This window comes from Octodon degus, unplaced genomic scaffold (genome assembly GCF_000260255.1).
Source record: "Octodon degus isolate 3935 unplaced genomic scaffold, OctDeg1.0 scaffold00022, whole genome shotgun sequence".
In the NCBI taxonomy this organism is placed as follows: Eukaryota; Metazoa; Chordata; class Mammalia; order Rodentia; family Octodontidae; genus Octodon; species Octodon degus.
The window spans coordinates 19,037,232-19,056,106 of record NW_004524598.1 but is presented as its reverse complement, the minus strand read 5'-3'; the positions used below and the strand labels follow the sequence as shown (position 1 = coordinate 19,056,106).

The 18,875-nt window shown below is 40.5% G+C and overlaps 1 protein-coding gene across 6 annotated transcripts in view; it reads left to right on the top strand.

The window, feature by feature from the left end:
- Window positions 1-18,875, top strand: part of LOC101577929 (cysteine-rich secretory protein 2) — a 32,536-nt gene that overhangs the window by 5,061 nt on the left and 8,600 nt on the right. Inside the window, exons 1-7 of one of the 6 annotated variants that reach the window (XM_023712018.1) lie at window positions 7,350-7,418; window positions 8,344-8,442; window positions 9,623-9,659; window positions 10,518-10,589; window positions 11,877-11,954; window positions 16,458-16,574; window positions 17,397-17,484. In XM_023712018.1, the coding sequence (XP_023567786.1) occupies window positions 11,886-11,954; window positions 16,458-16,574; window positions 17,397-17,484 (274 nt within the window). In that variant the 5' untranslated portion in view covers window positions 7,350-7,418; window positions 8,344-8,442; window positions 9,623-9,659; window positions 10,518-10,589; window positions 11,877-11,885. Of the gene's footprint in view, window positions 1-7,349; window positions 7,419-8,343; window positions 8,443-9,622; window positions 9,664-10,517; window positions 10,590-11,853; window positions 11,955-16,457; window positions 16,575-17,396; window positions 17,485-18,875 lie in introns of those variants that run through there. The other 5 variants (XM_023712019.1, XM_004628273.2, XM_023712020.1 and 2 more) reach the window with 5 other exon arrangements.

Sequence of the window (18,875 nt, the reverse complement as noted above, 5' to 3'; positions counted from 1 at the left end):
CACTTATCAGTTGGGGATAACCTTCATTCTCCATTGGATTTTTGCACTCCACAATGTGGGTGTTGAAGGGACTCTTGCAAGTCTCCCAGAAGTCCTTTTGATTTTAGGTTAACTGTTATAGCCTATGAGCCCTTTCTGGCCTCCCACTTTAAAGGGTATCGTGGTAAAAGGAGGTTGGGTCCCTAAGGTGGATTTGCACCGGAGAGTCCTTTACTGAATACCCTGCTTTTCTTGGTGTGCCTTATGACTCCAGATTGACTTTTGCTTCTGGTAATGGCAAGTAAAGTAGCTGTCCTAATGTCATGAGATGGTGGAATTTAATTGGGTACAAATATCTTTTCCCAGTAGGAGGGTAGGCTTCTTGTATAATCAAGAAGGTATGGGGGAAAAAAGAAAGCTATCTCAATAGTAACTAAGAGATTGAGAGAAGATTCTCAAAACACGGTTAGTAGGATATTACTGTTGAGGTTAACAAGAAGCTTGGGCCCACTCCCAATAACGCTCTACTGAGAATGAGCCATTGTGATGTCACATGGTAACTCTGTCCCTCTACACTTTCTCTTCCATACACTCCAGAATTCTAAGCTATGGGTTTCACTGGGTTAAACAAAAAAAAAAAGGTATTTGAAAAAAATGTTTAGCAAAGTCAGAATCACAAGAGTTTATTGTGCTCTTACTCCTATGTGGTCATGGTGATACTGGACATTGAACCCAGGGCCTTGTCCCATCCAGACAAGCTCTGTGCTTACCAAGCCCTTTTTTATTTTGTCTTAAGTTCATGTCTCACTGAGCCATGCAGATGACTTCCAACTTGCTGTTCTCTTGCTTCAGTCTCCCAGTGGAGCAGGTTTACAAGCAAGCACCATTATGATCATTTAATAATCTTTTAATGGAAGCTTTAACACTTGTGAATTAGTGAAATAGTAAAAATGTAGACTTGTTATAGAAATTGCTAGAAAAAAAGCATACCTTCACAAAAATAAATTATGTCCCTTGCACTTCTGGCAAGTCCTTTTATTTGCCGTGCTTTTTATCTGATCACCAACTGGGCAAGAAGAGCAAATGCTGTGTCTATAGGCATCCTCCCAGAAATTCATGGTGTGTAGATAAGCAGAGTTCTCTGTTATTATCAATTCACTTTGCACAAAACACCCTAAGACACTGTTATCAGGAGCACAGGGTGTCTCTGTCATGGGCTTGGCAGATGGCAGGCAAGAAATGCACAGCTGCCCAAGGACAGGTGCAGCAGGCCACAGCAGCAAGCCTTTCATGCAGCACTTCGTTCTAACCAACCTGGGAAAATGCAGACGTGGTTCTTGGGGTTTCAAACTGCCACATGTTACAGAAGTTTCACAGACACTGGGTGAGAGTAACTATACCCTTTTTAATTCAAAAAATTATGGAAGAGGGCTGGCGAGATAGATCAGTGGACTCAGCACCTGCTTTGGCAAATGCAAGGGCCAGAGTTCCATTCCTAGTCCAGCACACAGTACCAGCCCCATCTCTGGGGTGTGCTGAGCTGGAGATTGAGTCTGGGCTTGGTTGCACATGCCTGTAATCCCAGCACTAGGGAAGCAGAAAACAGGAAGATCACTAAGAGTTCAAGCTGCATAGTGAGACCTTGTACCAAATACATAATATACTGAAGCTATTAGATGGATTTTGTCCATGCTTTCATAATAAGTATATGCAGGTGGCAAATCCTCTAAGCATGCGCAACATGCTACTTTCTTAAACTGATCCCCGAAGGATATCACTTGTCCTCTTCAATGAGGAGGTATGTAGTTATTAGAAGTTGTCTTACCCCTCACCATTGAGTCTGGGAATGTTAGGAGCTTAGGGCAGCACTGTGTTCTGATGCCCTGGTTTGGCTTTGGGCATAGAAGACTAGCTAGTCTTCTTTGCATGGAGAACTCTAGCACATGGTTCCAACCCTGCTTGGCTGTTGCTAGTACAGAGCTCTGTGCAGCACTAGAGGCACCGTATTGTCCTGTGTGCCCACAGCATCTCTGCACACTCGGGCCCACCTGTCTCTCCTTGGCACCACTGTTCTTTCACCTTGAGCCACAGTTACATAAAGCAAGTGTTACTTGAACACAAGCCCTGAAGTGCTGTGGTAGTTGGTCTGTCCACTGTGATGGCTGCTCAGTGACAAACAGGTGTGAGGCCCACGTTGCATGGATCTTCAGGCAGAGCAATGAGTCACTTTCCACATAGCACAGAGCAGCACAGAGTGAGATGTCATCATGTTATTCAGAACTTGGAGCTACTTTGAACTTATGAAATGTATTTTTGAAGTTGAAAAAGGGACATCAGAGCTCAGTGATCACTTCTAAAGTGTTTTTCATTCTTCAAGACCATGTTTAACCACATGGAACTTAAGCCACAGAAAACAAAACCACAAATGAAGGAGGATATATTTAGGCTATTAAGAAGGCTGTATTTGCTTAGAGTCAGTGTCCACTAAATGGGACTGCTTCTCCCATGGCCAGAATTTATGGGTCCAGGAATCAAAGTGTGGGAATGTGAATGTTACCACTCACTACCATTCTAGTGACTCATAACAGTTTTTGCTTCCTGTTCCCATAACCTTATACTTCTCTGGCCTGGAAATATTCATTTCAAAGAAGGGAAGGCTTGTATCAGGAAATACAAGAACAATTCCATTGAACAGAAACTAAGAATTCCCCTTGGTCATTATGGGCTCCTCCTGCCTCTGAGGAAACAAGCTAAAAGGGACTTGTGATGTTGACAGAGATGGTTAATCTGGACAACCAGGGAAGAATTGGACTATTGCTCCACAATGGAAGGAATGAAGGATACAATTGAAGGGTGGGAGGTCCCTGAGGGAACCTCCTAATAACAGTAAGCCTTATTATTAAGATTAATGGGAAAACAGATATGTGGATCAATGCAACATAAAGAAGATGCAGACACAACTCCAGGCGATTTCAGCTATCTGGTCTTTGATAAAAAGACAAAATAATAATAATAATAATAATAATAATAATAATAATAAATAGACGGGAGATTGCCACATCAACAAGTGGGACTGGGAGAACTGGCCATACACATGCAGAAGATTGAATCTACACCCATCTCTCTCATCGCATACTATGCTAAAATCAAAATGGATTTCATACGCTAGAGTACTATCCAGCCCTAAAGAAAGACAAGCTCATGGCTTTTATAGGTAAATGGATGCAACTAGAGACCACACTCACAGGTAAAATGAATCAGACCTTCATGTGTAAACACCACATTGTCTCCCTAGTGTAAGAAACTGAAAGAGTAAATAAAATCCAAAAGGTGTAATAGAGGGCTGGCCAAATAGCTCAGTGGAATAAAGCACCTGCAAGCAGGTACAGGGTTCAGGGGTTTGATCCCTGGGTCTTCTGTACCGGCCCTGCCCACAGGGTGCGCTGAGATGGCAATTAAGACTGGGCGTGGATAATTCCAGCTCTTGGGAGGTTGTAAACAGGAGGATCACTACAAGTTCTATCTAGTAGTGAGACCCTGAACACCCTGCAGAACTTCACCCCTGATCAAAAAAAAAAAAAAGGTGCAATAGATACTGCAAAAGGGAAAGGAACTGTTCAAAAGGAAAGAACAACTGGGATGAGGCAAAGAATATTATATTTACATTTACACCCCCTTTCAGATAGATAGATAGATAGATAGATAGATAGATAGATAGATAGAAGAGCTAAGATAATTAGCTTATTGAAAGGAACAGTGCTTGTACTGTTTGATCATTCTTGCATGCCTATGTCTTATAATCTGAGCAACTACCTTGAAGATAATAACCATTGTTAATTTTATACCATCTTGTTTTGTAATTCTGTATTATTTTTATTGTTTTTTCTCTACCATTAAAATGAAAAATAAGTTGCAAGCAAAATGTATCAAAGATCTAAATGTTGAGGCAGAAATGTTCTGCTTGAAGATAAAAGAGATAAAACTCCGTACTACAAATATTCGTTAAAAAATTAAATTAATTTTAAAAACTCTTGAAGACAGAGCATAGGCAAGGACTTCATAAACAAAACCACAACCCCCAACTGATGATATAGCATGTGATGAGGTAGCATTAAAAATCCCTAAGTGGGCTACTACCAACACAGAAAAGAGACGACCAACAGTGGAGCGACACCACACACAATGGGAAGGTTTTTTATTCAATTGTTCTTCAGACAGACAACTATTATCTAGAACATATAAAGAATAAATAAAACAACTAGATTCCCCTGCAATAAAAGATCCAATAAAAAATGGACAACTGAAATAAATACTCTTTCAGAAATACAAATACGTGGAAAAAATGCTCAACATTACTGCTCATTACAGAAATGCTGGGGCTTGTGGGTTAGCTCAGTTGTTTAAGCACCTGCTTGGGCAAACCCAGTCAAGCGCAGGAGACTGTGGCTGGATCCCCAGCTCTACACGCCTGACCAGACCTGCCTTAAGGCAGCTTGAGCAAATAAAAAAAAAAATCCTTCCCATTAGAGGAATGCAAGATAAAACAACACTGAAGTTCCACTTACTCGATGAAAATGGCAATCACTAAGAAATCAGATAGCAAAAAGAGAAAGAAATCAATCAAATAACAACAAATCAAGCCATAGCAAGACTTCTAAAGAGAAAAAAACCCTTCTATAGTCTTGGTGGGAATATAAACTAATACATTAACAGCCACTGATATTCACAACCTCTGTGAATATCAGTATAGAAATTCCTCCAGAATTCTAAACCTAGAAATTCAATTTGGCCTGGGTATTCCCTTTGTAGGTATCTTTCTGAAAAAGTTAAAAATAGATTACTTTGAGTCTTCATATTATACTTGCATATTGGACTTGGGATTTTATAATGGCAGTTGTAATGTAGGCCATTCTCTCCTAGTACAGTAATATGATATAAAGTGACACTCATAAAATAAAAAACATGCCCATTAATTTCGATAGACTGGATCTCTAGTTAGATTAGTATACACACAATAAGATATGCAAAAATTTGTTCTTTACTTTAAAAAATTGCCTTTTGACATTGAAAGGAGATACCATAACTCATTAATAATTAAACACAAATTTTCAAATTCAATGACATCGAGCTTCCTAGAAGATACATGCTTGCTTCCCTTAAGTTACGCCATTCTTTAGTGGAGAGATTAGAATCAAAGCTCTCCACACCCAGGAATGTTCAGCCCTGCTGCCTTCTCATGATTTTTCCATGAGCAGACAGAACTACCGACGCTTTCCTGTCCATGTTAGAGATGTTCTTCCCATGCGCTTTCCAACATGCGTAAAATCAAAAGGGCTTTCCTTTCGTGGCTTCTGATCAAATCTCCGCACTCATCTTTTTCTGCCGCCAGCAAGTTCTCACCTCTGAGAATCATCCAGCACGCTGCACTCAGGTAGCTTTTTTCAGACAATATTTCACTCATGTAACTTCCCAACCTCCCAAAAGGCCAAAGGAATTACTTTCCATGTTCTCCAGAGAAGCAAATCTTCTATGCAAAGGTTCTTCAATAGTTTCAAGTTATTCTGATGACTTGTAATATGCAAACTTGTCTGCTTTTGCTCTTCCAAATATACCAACCCCCTTTTCTGCTCTGAATAAAGCTAACCACATTGTTCAAAGACAGTTCAAATGTCAAACTAATATTGAACTTTTGTCTAGATCATATCAACTCACAGAACCCTTTAGAACTGACTATAGAGGCACAAAGTCTGTGTTACAATTTGGGGGCATTTGGGGGGTAACAATTTGGTTTGCAAACCAAAATGTTTACAAACAAGATTTATGAACCAAAGCATTAATATATTTTTTGTGTTCCATCTACCTATAATTAAACTATACTACCAGGAATATTACCTTTCCATATGTGTATCTTTTTCATAGTACTGTAAGTACGTTCCATTTTTCTGTAGTCCCTAAAAATCTAGTCCAGGTCATTATTCACATCACATGTGTTTATATACTGCCACCCACGTGGTGGACATTGTGTTAGGCTTTGAAGATAAAACAGTCAAGCTGGAAATAGCTCAGCAGCTTAAGTGGCTGCCTGGCAAGTGCAAGATCATGAGTTTACTCCATGTTACCAAAAAAAAAAAAAAAAAAAAAAAACAGAAGATGAAACAAGACAAACAAAGCTAATTTCATGGATCCCAGCGATGTCTCTCACTGGAGTGCCTAAGTCACCCTCATCCTTGCACGGCCAAGGTGCAGACGAAAACAAGGAATCATTACAGGCCTGATGCTTTTAAAACTGAAAATATATTTGCAGTAAATGATAGGCTATTATAAGAATGAATTATAGAAAAAAATGTACGAACTAATTCTACTTATATAAAGATGGGCAATGATTTGCTGGATATAAGTATATAAAAAATCTAGAAAAGATATGGTAAAGACATTAGATGTAGCAGTAAAAGAAGGACAAAGGACAGGCGTGGGAAAGACCGGGCCTCCTTTCACCGGGCGACAGAGCCATAGTGAGGGACGTGGATCCTTGTGACAAGTTCAGGCCCACATCTTCCTCTAGGCACCGAGCTGATTCGCTCCCTTCATCTTTAAAGCGCTGCACAGAGGAAATGCGTCTAGGGTACGGCTCATCAGACCTCTGGAGAAGGAGGGCCCCACCACGGTGCACCCCGATGGCTCCGGAGAGGCGCTAGACTGGAAGCTGGCGGCTCCACTCCGGAAAGTCCTACCCTTCCTGTTATACTTCCTGCATTCTCTGGCCACGAAATTGCCTGCAAGAGAAGAAGAAAGAGCACAGATGCGAAACCCCAGGAGCAAAGCTCCCGCCTCCAACCCTGGCCTTGGCTCCCATGTGGGCACCTCCGATGCCACGCTGGCAGCTTGGTAGATAGCTGCTATGCAACGAAGCTAAGTGATCAGCCCGCACTAACTCTCCTGTGCATCTATGTAGACTTTCTCGGGTCACTTTCAATTCTAAACTTCAAGAATCTGGGCATTCTTGTTTACAACAGAGCTCTTGCCAGGGATACAGCTAACTGGTATAAATGCCTGCCTAGCAAGCACAAGGTCGTGAGTTTGATCCCTGGTACCTCTCCGCCAAAATCATAAAACATAGGAAAACAGGCCTCTTCCTTTTCTAGAGACCAGACAGGCACTCTCGTTGTTGCTATTATCTCTCTTCTAGGACTGCTCAGAGATGGGAGCGGACATGAATGTCCTCACCACACGCGGGCAGTGAGAAAAGCAGGGCTCGCTTTGTACGGAGAAGCGTGCGGGATGCCCTCGGGGGGGCCCTGGCACCGGGCGGCAGGACAGAAGGTCGGTGGGAAGAAGGCACGAAGCCGGTGACGTCGCTCCGCGCGGCAGCAGCGGGAGTTAACGCTCGCCCAGGAAGGGGAGCGGCCGCCCAGCAGCAGGAACTGCCCGCCGGAGCCAGGGTAAACGCTGGCGCAGGCTGGGAGACTGAAAATGACCAGGGTTTGGGGCCTGGGATGAACTCAGGGGAGAGAAAGGCCTGTAATATGAGGGCCTCCGAGAGATGCAGCGCGGGCTGAACCCTTAGGTTTGCTGCGTAGCACCCACCTGCCGAAGGCACCTGCCAAAGGCTAAGGTGCAGTTCCTCTCTGTGAATGCTCTCCTTGGGTTAAGAGATACGCTATCCTGTTCACTGACGAGCAGCCCAGAGCTAAGTCATTACTCATCCTGGTCTTTCCAGCGGTCGGATTCAGAATTTGAGTTTCTTCTCTAGGGTGTGAATAGGCAGCTCTACAAAGAGTGTAGCAGTTAGGGTTGGGGTCACCTGGAATTTCTGTCCTTTCTTGTTTCATGATGAAAAAAAGAGCGAAGAGATTAAGCTGTGGCCCTTGGGTTCCTGTCGCCAGTGCTACCTGCATAGGAAACCACTGGCAAAAATCAAGCGTGGAAGAAGTGGACAGACCGAAGTCCAAGACAGAGTCCAGAATCTTGGAAATAGGCCAGGTTTTCCAGCCAAGTTAGGCAACCACTATTAAATATTAAGATGCCCATCTTTTATTAGTGTTTGAAGAAAAGACCAGGACATTGAAATAGTCTGGTTTTAGATTATAGTCTTAGTGATTTAAACTAATGGAGAACATGGGGGCCTGCCCATTAGCTCAGTTGTTTAAGTGCCTGCTAAACAAAGCAGTCAGGCTCAGTACACTCTGGTTCGTACCCCATTTCTCACAGGAAACCAGAAATGCCCTCAAAGAAACTTCAGGCCACCAGAAATAAATAAATAAATAATAAACTAATGGAGAACAATACTAAATGTTGAACCAGATTTTAACTTTGTGACAGAGATTATAAATGTTACTTACAAGAACATTCTTCACATCTTTCAAGGGTTGTAACCATGAAGCCATCCACCATGCTGCTGCTGTGAGAACCACACCATCCTGCTCTTAAAACCCCTGCAAGGAAGGACACAGTGCTTTTCTGTTAGTAAGTAGCAAGGGAAAACACGGTAGCCAACTTACTAGTTAAGTGTGGACTTAAGGGAAAACAATATAAATTTAAGGCATAGATAAAAATATTGTTCTTGAATATTCTTTCACTAGTTGACATTGTTTTCATTGATTCAATAAATATCATAGGTTGGAGGCACAAGGGTGTGGGAGAGGAGAATGGGAATTGAGCACAGTCTTGTTGCCCAGCAGACTATGGAATTATGGGTAATTTAATGTAACCATGAGTGATTGGACCATTTAAACTCTTCAGTCTCATGTGTGATCTTTCCGTTAGCTGAAGTGAATGCAGAAAATTAATAGTAGATCATTTCGCTGAAGTTGATAAGAAGATCTGTGCTAGAATCAGGCCTCAATACTTGAATTAATTACTGTAATTAATAATGTAATTGGAAAATTATATTATTTTCCTTTTGTTTCCATGATACTTGGAAATAAAAGGAGATCTCTTAACATGTCTGAAATAAGCAGTTTACTGAAGCAGCATATTTTTATGGAAAATCTTACGAACTCATCAAAAGTCCAGGTATTGCAAAGGATGATGATAAAAATATTAATAATTTCCATTTATTAAATATCATATACATTTCATCATATACATAGTACATCAATTGCTTTAAATATACTATGCCTTTCAATTTCCAAAGCAAAACTATGATATAATTCCAATTTTACATAGGAAACAACTAAAGCTCAGGGAGGATTTCCCAAACCAGATGGTTTCCAAAGGTGTTACTCTTATACAATAATCTACGTAGGGGTTTGGTAAGTCAAAAGCAAAATGAATAGGAACTAAGTTATGAGCATCCAGGCTTAAGGCACACCCTGGTTATTTTCTTAGTAATATACCAGTCTTGGGTGGGCAGTGCAGAAACGTTAAAACAATAGGCAGCCACCAGATTTGAATGTGCCTCAGGAGAGGAGAGGGAGGGCTACGGAAGGGAGGCCTACATGCTTTCCTCACTGGTGTTAATTGCCTGTGTGGAAACAAAATAATTCAAACGTCAGACAACTGGCAATAAAATATGAGACTCTAGGTATGCAGAATACCACTTCTGAGTAGGGTTTTACTTGTGCAACCAGAACTTGCCAAAGCAGAATTCTGTGTAATATTGCACGTACTTGCACTAACGCCCCCAGCTTCCCTTCTCCTACAGACAAAGCAGATATTCCATCCCAGTCTGACAACCAACAGTAAGTGATTTCCTATTCTAGGTCACTATCTTATTATGCCGATTATGTTTTATGCTGCTCAGAGTACAATGATATATTTAATAACCATATTTGAGGCTTTCAAAATTTTGATGGATTAAAAATGTTCTCAACTCATTAAAGTTTGGAAAATAAATATGGAACTATTATACAAAAATGGTATGAGCTTGATATTTAAATGAATTGTTAACATAGTTCACTATAAAAACAATGAATCGCCATGCTTGTGGTTTTTGGAAGAAGACTTCTAGAACTACTTTTAATGGAAAAGTGAAAAAATCTGGCTATGTGTGTGCTGTACGTGGTCACTTTAAGGCTTTTCTGTTACTATCGCCATCTATTTTTTATCAATATAAGAATTATTTAAAAGATAGAGTCTCTGTTGTGCCTCCACAATGGCTTGCTGTTTCCCAATTGAAACAATGAGTGGCTGGCCTTGAAGTAATAACTGGATGGAGTCTAACTTCTGACGTTACCATTGACATAGGCTAACAATTGTAGAACAATTTGTTTATCTGCAAAATATAGACACATTTACTACTAAGGTATCAAAAGGAAATTATATGGCATATTTTTACCAAAACCTTTAATAAATTTTCATTCTCTCTTTTTTATGGTTGCAAGCACTATTGAGAATAAGGAGAACACATGCAACAAATGTCAAAAAACTACTATTTGTAGATCAGAGGAACCCGAGAAGCACCAATTTTAGTTTTCCTCCAAGAATCTAATGGTGCGATGCTCAGCCAGAGGAGACAATTCAAGCACCGTGTCTTCGATTGTAAAGTGAGCCTAAAAGGAAGATGAGCACTTCCTAAGCAGTTATGGCTTCTTCCCCAGATCCTGGGACTTTTGACACACTAAAAATAAACAACTTGGGCACTGTGTTGCTCAACATCATTTAAATAGACAGCAAGTATATTGAACTACCTTTGTTCCAGATCATGGGTTGGGCATACAGGCTAGATTTTCAACTTATTAATTTTATTTGTATCCTTCTATACGTGAAAACTGGATACTGTACACAAATAGAAGGAAATAATCACACCTTATAGCCATTACATGAAAGAATTAGCCACTGCCATATTGTTTGTACATTTCCATCTGATCACAACCTTGAAAGCTTAATTTAAGTCCAATGTAAATGAAGGAACAGTCTTACTTTAGAGACCAGCGAACCAAAAAGAAAAAGGTACACACTGAAAATAAATTTTGCCACAAAACTGAGATAAATAATGAATGCCGCTCCCAAAATTAGCTATGAAGGAAACTTTTACTTTGCTTCACATTTTCTTTTTGATGATAAAAGGGCAACTATCCAAGAAGAAGCTCGGATTTTCTAGTCTTCACAGATATACTTGAAGGGCACCAATCAAATGAATTTTTATAGAGGCAAAGATTCTACTGGCGAGACCCAGTCCTAGCCCAGGCCCGGATGATGCCAAATTCTAAAAACGTCAGTTAACTGCACATCTCTGTTAATCCATATCAATGATGTTAAAACATTTCAATCCATTGTCAGAGACCACAGTTTCATAGTGGTTGGTAGAACTCTAAGATAAATGGTAAACCTGGACTAGTTACATTAATAGTACATAAAATACTTCTCAATGTCCAAGGCTATTAGCAGAAACAAAAGGGTAATCAGTATGTTACCCTTTCTAAAGAAAAGTAGCAATTATCTAATAACAGACTCCCTGTGATGATGTTGGTGCCTGCACTTAGCAATTCAAAGAACTGTTAGTCAGAAAAGTTAGCAATGATGTTGATAATCTGAAAAACAATATTTAAGACTTTGGTCTAACTGTCATATGTGGAATCCTATATTCAGCAGATGCAAAGCACACGTTATTTGCAAATTCATATTTGTCTACATTGACAGTATGCTAGACTCAATTTATTGAGTCTTCCTAAAAGACTCAATAAAATTTAACAGTAACGAAATTAATAAAAAAAAAAAAAGATTCCTCTGGCACTCAATGACCATTCCTCTCTACTTCACTGTTAGTGAATATATATGAACCATAGTTCCTTTGGAATAACTTGGATCATCACAGTTTCCCCTCTTTCAATCCTATGTCTCTCTTATTTTTTAATCTTTTCTTTTTTCTTTTCATATTTTTATTTTATTTTTCCCAGTCAGGTGTTATTGGTACACTTTAGGTTTGTGTGACAGAGCTTTGTTCTCTTTTGACTCAGCTTCCAGCGATGGCCTTGCTCCCGGTGGTGGTGGTGCTCATTGCGACGCTGTTTCCATCCTTGCCCACTGAAGGAAAGGTAAGGTTGGAAGGAAAATCTTTTCAGAACTATTGGACAGCCTCCTGGGGTGACAGGCTACTTGGAGAACAGAAGAGGTAGCAAGCTTCTGCGCATCACACTGCTGTCCTTGCAGCTCAGAGTACTTAACAGTGTTGGGTATGGTAGACTTGAGAGACTGAGGCAGCACCCTCCATGGTGGGCACCGGGTGCTTCTGTAGGACACTTGATAAGACGCAGTGTGCTGCGAGTGCAGGACGCTGTGGAGACTTCGGAGGCTTCAACGGAACAGAGTCACAGCAGCAATTTGTATGCTGACTAAGTGAGGAAATACAGCATTTAGGATGTGCAGTTAAATAGTGCAGCAGGTTCATAGGGCCACTGTAATGAACTACCACAAACTTCAGGGAGAACAACAGAAATTTAATTTTTTTCACCGTTAAGGAACCAAGAAATTAGAAATGAAAGTTTCTGCAGAGCTTTACTTCCTTTGAGGGGTTAGGAAATCCTTTCCCTGGGCCTCTGTTGGCTTCTGCAGAGTCATGGAGCCCCATGACTTGTGGCTACCCTGGCCCAGGCACTGCCTCCATGCTCAAGTGACCCTCTCCTCCATGCGTCCCTTAAGGAGGCTCCTGTCACCCCACTGAGGGTCCACTTGGATGACCCGAGATGGTCTCATCCTAGTCCTTGACCAAATTCCATGTACAGAGATCTACCTTCTTCTCAAAGAAGATCATATTCATGATTCTGCGAGTTTGAGGCATGTCCTATGGGGAACTACCATTATGTCATTACAGTAAAATCTATTCTTTAATATTCTCTATTCTTAATATGGCCAGCTACATCAAAATTTGTATATTAGGCTTGAGTTCCATTTTGAATGGACACAAGATCTATGAATAAATAGTTAATAATATTCCTCATACTTCAAGATCTTTTCTGATTTCCTTATTTTATTTCATTTGCATCTGGCTTTTATAGAAAATTCACAATAAACATAATCTTAACTAGCACAATTCCTTCTTATATAATCACAAGATTGATTTTTTTGTAGTTCATGTGTAAGAATTAGATCTGTTTTTAAATTTAAAAATAAACCTAACTCTGGAGCATGAGAAGTTTTTTAATAATCATAGAATAAGTAACTGAAGACCTCATTAGTAGTCAAAGTCTTGAATTCATACCCCCTTTTTCTAATGTGCTTCTTTGCTTTTGCTTTAATGATTCCAGAAACAAGATCTATTATCCTCTTTAGTGAAACAGAGTGTAGATCTGCTGGTTTCAGGAAATTACTGAAAGTCCCTGACCTTAAAGCACAAGGGGGTAAAGGGGAAATTCATGTAGTTATATTTCTGACTACAGTATTGGAAGAGTCTCAAGAGAGCTCAGTAGGAGGAAGGAGGGCAACCACCTCATCTCAGAGTCTCAGAGACAGTCTAGTGACTTTGTCAGCTCAGACTTTTCCTCAGAATCTTGCTCAGGCCCATGGAATGGCACACTCCTGTGTCAGTGCAAGACCTTGTGCCAACAATTTACAAATCCTATTCCACTGCTGGGCGTACGCCCACATCTGTTCAACCACAGTGATAGGTTGAAATTACCAACACCTGAGTAGCTCTTCACTTACATTTCTGTTTCCAAGAATAACCAAGTCAGCGATGGTCTACTCATTAGGTGAAATTTATCCTTCCAAATGGCCTTCCAGATTTTTTTTTAAAAAAAGACCCATTTACTCAACATCATGATCAGACTATTACATTTAGCAATCAACGGGATGGGTACAAAAAAGGTCTGTGTTAAAACCTTTTGTTGGAATGCTTTACACTTTCCACAGAACAGAAACTAAAATAACCAGTTATACAATTAGTCACAAATGCAATCCTCGAGTTTTTTGCCCAGATACATGAGTATTGTCTAAAACATGTCTTCTCTGTAGCAGCTGTTCCCTGCCACCACTGTGCTTGGCTGAGTTCACAAATCTGTTGTAACCTGTGGCTTCCCTGTCACTTCTATGGCTTTCCTCTCCTGCTAAGCTTTGTTTCCTGAAAGTGTTTAAAACCTTCTGCCACTGTCATAGCTACTGCTCCTGCATCATAACCATCTTGATCTTGTGGTTTGGTAGAATATTGGCCTCCACCACCAAAGGGGCAGGACTTGTACCTCCAAAGTTTCCTCCCTTCATGGGTCCAAAATTTGAAGACTGACTGTTGTAATTGCCACATTCATTATAGCTTCTACTACCTCCAGAATTGCTTCCACTACCACCACCAAAGCCACCTCTGTCTGCTCCGTTGTCATAGCTGTCATAGCTGCCACTCCCGCCATAGCCACTGCCCTGGTTCCCACAACCCTGTCTACCACTTCCATAGCCTCTGCTTCCTCCAGAGTAACCAGGGACACCACCTCCCTAACCATCATCATTACCAAGTCCATTGTAGCCATCTCCACTGCCACCATATCCACCCCCACCATGGCTGCCACCAAAGCCACCTTGACCACTGAGTTCCTCTGCAACTGAAACTGTCATTGCCACCAAAACCACCTCCATGACCACTAGCAAAACTTCCAGAACCACATCGACCTCTTTAGCTAGATGAAGCACTAGCCATCTCTTTAAGTTTGGATAGGGCTTTCCTCACTTCACAGCTGTGGTCATTCACAGTTGGCATTTTCTTTTTTTTCCCATAATTTTATTGATAAACAAATAGCAATGAGACAGTTTCAAGTCAAATTGGTAGGACAGTTTCAATAATAACACATTGCATACATTCTTCCTAGTGGTTAATTGCTGTACAGGATGCGGACATGATATCCTATTTACAAACACCATTAGAACAAATCTATTTGTTAGAGAATGTAACTATGTATCTATCCTAACCACTTTGAATACACAGATACAAAATAGCCATTCATCTGTATACCCTTTTTTTTGTTAAGTTCCGTTATTTGAATATTGTAGGTGTGTTAACTCAGCAAAATAATCTAAAAGAGTTCAGTAGTCTGTAATAGTATTGGGTCTTATGCTTGACTGGCAATGTCAGAAATTGTTGACCTGAATCCCCTACAGCTCAACATAACAGCATGGCTTTACTTCTTATACTTCATTTTTATACTTTTCTGCTGGATGGTTAAGACCAAGGTAAAGCAGAACCTATGCAATAAGACAGTTTGGCATTTTCGAATGACAGTCTTATCCGCAGAATCATGGTCATCAAAAGTTATAAAAGCAAAGCCCCTCTTATTTTCAGTGTCTCATTGGGTCATAGTTTCAATCTCTTCAATTTTTCCATGTTGTTCCAATTAATCTCAGGGAATGTTCTTCAGTATCTTCTTTAATGCCACCAACAAGCATCTTCTTCACCGTTAAGTGGGCACCTGGTCTTTGAGAATCTTCTCTTGAGACAGCTCTCTTTGGTTCCACAATTCTTCCATCCACTCTGTGGCCTTGCAGTCATGGCTGCATCCACCTCCCCCACAGTGGCATAAGTGACAACCCCAAAGCCCCTGGAACGTTTGGTGTTCGGGTCTCTCATTACCAGGCAGTCTAAATGTCCCCCATTGCTCACAATGGCTCCTCCGACTCTCTTCAGTTGTTCCAAAGCTCAGCCTTCCAATGAAGAGCTTCTGTAGCTGTTTGGGCTCCTCGGGAGACTCTGACTTAGACATGACAGCAGTCAGAAGAGAGAATGACTTAAGATTTTTTTAATACTGAAGAGCTATCATTGGAGCAACCCTGAAAATAAGTAAATTTACATTGAAAACTAAGCAAACTTAATAATTAAACTTGTTTTGCTCAAAACATAATTCTGCTGGGCTTAAGCATTGGTTCTGTGATTGCAAACAGCACATCTGGGCAAAGCTCTCTGAATAAATCATGGGCTCTCCTCAGCTTGCACAGCAAAATGATAGGCTTAACTTCTTATAAAGGATTGTGGTTGTAAAATATTGTTACCGAATTATTTATTAGAAATCATAGTGAACACTCCCTTGAAACCAGAAATTGGTCTCTGTGGCTGCAGAGCTTTTAGCCACAACATGAATTGCCACTCATGTTGAGAGCTGAAGTGCACCGCTGCCCTATTTGAGCATCGCCTTTGCTTCAGATTGAGTACTAATGCTTAATAGCTAATATTTGCTTCAAATATCTACTACCACATCATAACCTAATACATATGTGATCTTCATTCCTTTGAACTTATTCACTGTTATATGCAATGGTCAAAAATCTTTAAAACATGATTTTTCTTTGTTTGTTGGGTTTTTGTTTGTTTGTTTTTGTTTTTGTTTTTGTTTTTGTTTTTTGTAGAGTCTCACTACACACTCAGACTCATAGTGGTCCTCCTGGTTTCAGCCTCCTGAGCCCTGGCATTACAGGCGTGTGCCACCACACCTGGGGGTGGGGCTGGCATGGAATGTGATGCGGGGATGAGACGCGAGCTGCTGTGCTTGCCTAAGCAAGCACTTAGTCCACTGAGCTATCTCACTGGCCCCTTTAAAACGTGATTCTAATTTCATTTTCCTTAGGATCCAGCCTTCACTTCTTTGTTAACCACCCAGCCCCAAGTGCAAAGTGAGATTGTGAATAAACACAATGAACTAAGGAAATCTGTCTCCCCTCCCGCCAGCAACATGCTTAAAATGGTAAGGGGCAGTAGCTAAGGACCCAGCAGCTGGCGGAGCGCATCTAGAACTCGTCCGCTGAGAAATACAGTGTTCAGCCTGCATTTTCTTGTTATACTTGAAATGTTGCATAGATAAGACTGTATTAATTTTAAAACTGTTAATTTATCAAAGTTCCAAGTGTTTTAGATTTTGAAAGCAATGAAATGTCACTTATCCGCATCTACTTCTAATCTTTTTTGTTTTACTTCTGATCTTAAATCAATTATTTCCTTATCTTCCAAGTCAATGTCATTATTCATGTAAATAAAAGCCCCCTTCCTTGGGACATCGTTTCTGTGTTGGTTTGGTTTGGATTTGAGTTTTCTGTTCCTGGAATTGAACCTAGGGCCTCATGCTTGCCAGGCAGGCACTGTGCCACTGAGCTACATCCCCGGCCCACTGCACACACTCTTAAAAGCCTCGTGTCTCGCACTTAGAGCAGCAGGTTTCAAGGGCCTTGGCAAAAACTCTGGCCAGCATAATGTACTAAGATACAGTGGAGCTCTTGATGTGTTTATGAATATTTAAAGGAATACCTTTCCTGCAAACCCCTGGCGTGCATGCATGAGTGGGTACAGTTACCTTAGCATTTCACCCCTAGAACGCATTATTGCCCCCAGACTTTGCCTTGTGTACAAGCTACCTTTACTTTAATGAAGTTCAACATGCCACCAAAAATGTTTTGGTAACAATATAATTAGAGATACTTGCATGGAAGCTTCAAGCATTTCTAATCAACCCAATTATACACTTTGTGGTGACTGAATCTTTAAATGTGTTTCTTTTTTCTGTGGCGTTTAGGAATGGAGCAGGGAAGCAACAGTAAACGCACAAAAGTGGGCCAACAAGTGTACTTTAGAGCACAGTGAACCAGACGACCGAAAAACCAGTATGTAAATCAACGATTATTTGTTGAACAAAAATGCAGTTATAATAGATCTTTGTAGGACAATGCATTAAGATTTTCTGAATAAATGTTATTCTGCTATCTCTTCAAGTCCAATGTCCTGTACATATAGATAACTATGATAGAAATAATCTGTTTGCATTATGCAAATAACTTATCACATAATCATATATCATCTATTTTTTTCTTTGAGACAAAGTCTATGTAGTTCTTTTTTTTTTTTTTTTTTTTGAATTTAAGACAGGTAAATTTAATGCAGGGTGTATAGGGTCTCACTATACAGATTGGACTCATAGTGATTCTCCTGTTTTCAACCTCCCAAGCACTGGGATTACAGGCACGTGCTACCACACCCAATCTCAACTGCCTTCTCAGCACGTCCTGTGGCTGAGTCTGGCACGGCAGACCCAGGGATCGAATCCCGGGGCCCTGCGTCTGCCTAAGCAGGTGCTTTAGTCTGTTGAGTTATCTGGCCTGCCCTTCTATGTAGTTCAGACTGGCTTTGAACTCACTATGTAGGCCAAGGTAGCCTCCAGCTCATAGCCTCTGCCTCAGCCTCCTTAGAATCTGGATTATAGATGTGTGCTGTCATGCCCAGCTCTATAGCTTATTTTGTAACTTTAAAGATTAAAAAACCTAAATTTGTGAGGGTCGTTACCCAAAACAAATGAACTCATTGAAGAAGTATCCTACTAAGAATGTAACCAGACTTTCTGATTTTTAACACATTGTCTTTTCTGTGTGCGGCACCTGGCATGGCAAAACGAAACTTCAAGAGTTAGATTTTTTACTTTGCAGATGAGTGGCTTCTCCCAACTTCCTCAGGCTTAGACCCCGAACCGCCATCACATCCCCACATCGAGGTGAATCCACAGACTAAGAGGTTGAAGTTCAGGGTCATTTCCACAGGCAGGGGAAAGAGAGGTCAGGTCCGGTCCAGGGGATTGGGAAGGTGAGGCCTCTTCCTCTCCTCAGAGCCAGCTTGAATAGCTCCTTTCTCTTTTTTACCAAAATAAATGGTCTTTTTGCTTTGGTCAGTAACAAGCAGAGAAACCTGAGACAGTAGAACTGGCACTGGTAGCAACGCCTAAGGGACTGGTAACACCAAACAGCTATTGGATGTTGTGAAATCTATTTTTACTCATAAAATATATTAAGCTAGTTGAATTGTTCTTGAGTTTGCATTAAAAATTTTAACCTTTAGATTCATATGAAAGATTATCATATTCAGAATTCCCATAAATTAATATTTTGAATGTTTATATTTAAATTCTTCTGTCCAGCAACCAAGTGTTATATGCAATCAGCTATTATGATATACAGGAGGCTATAATTATCTCAAAAAAACCCACATCATAGATGATAAAAGTGAA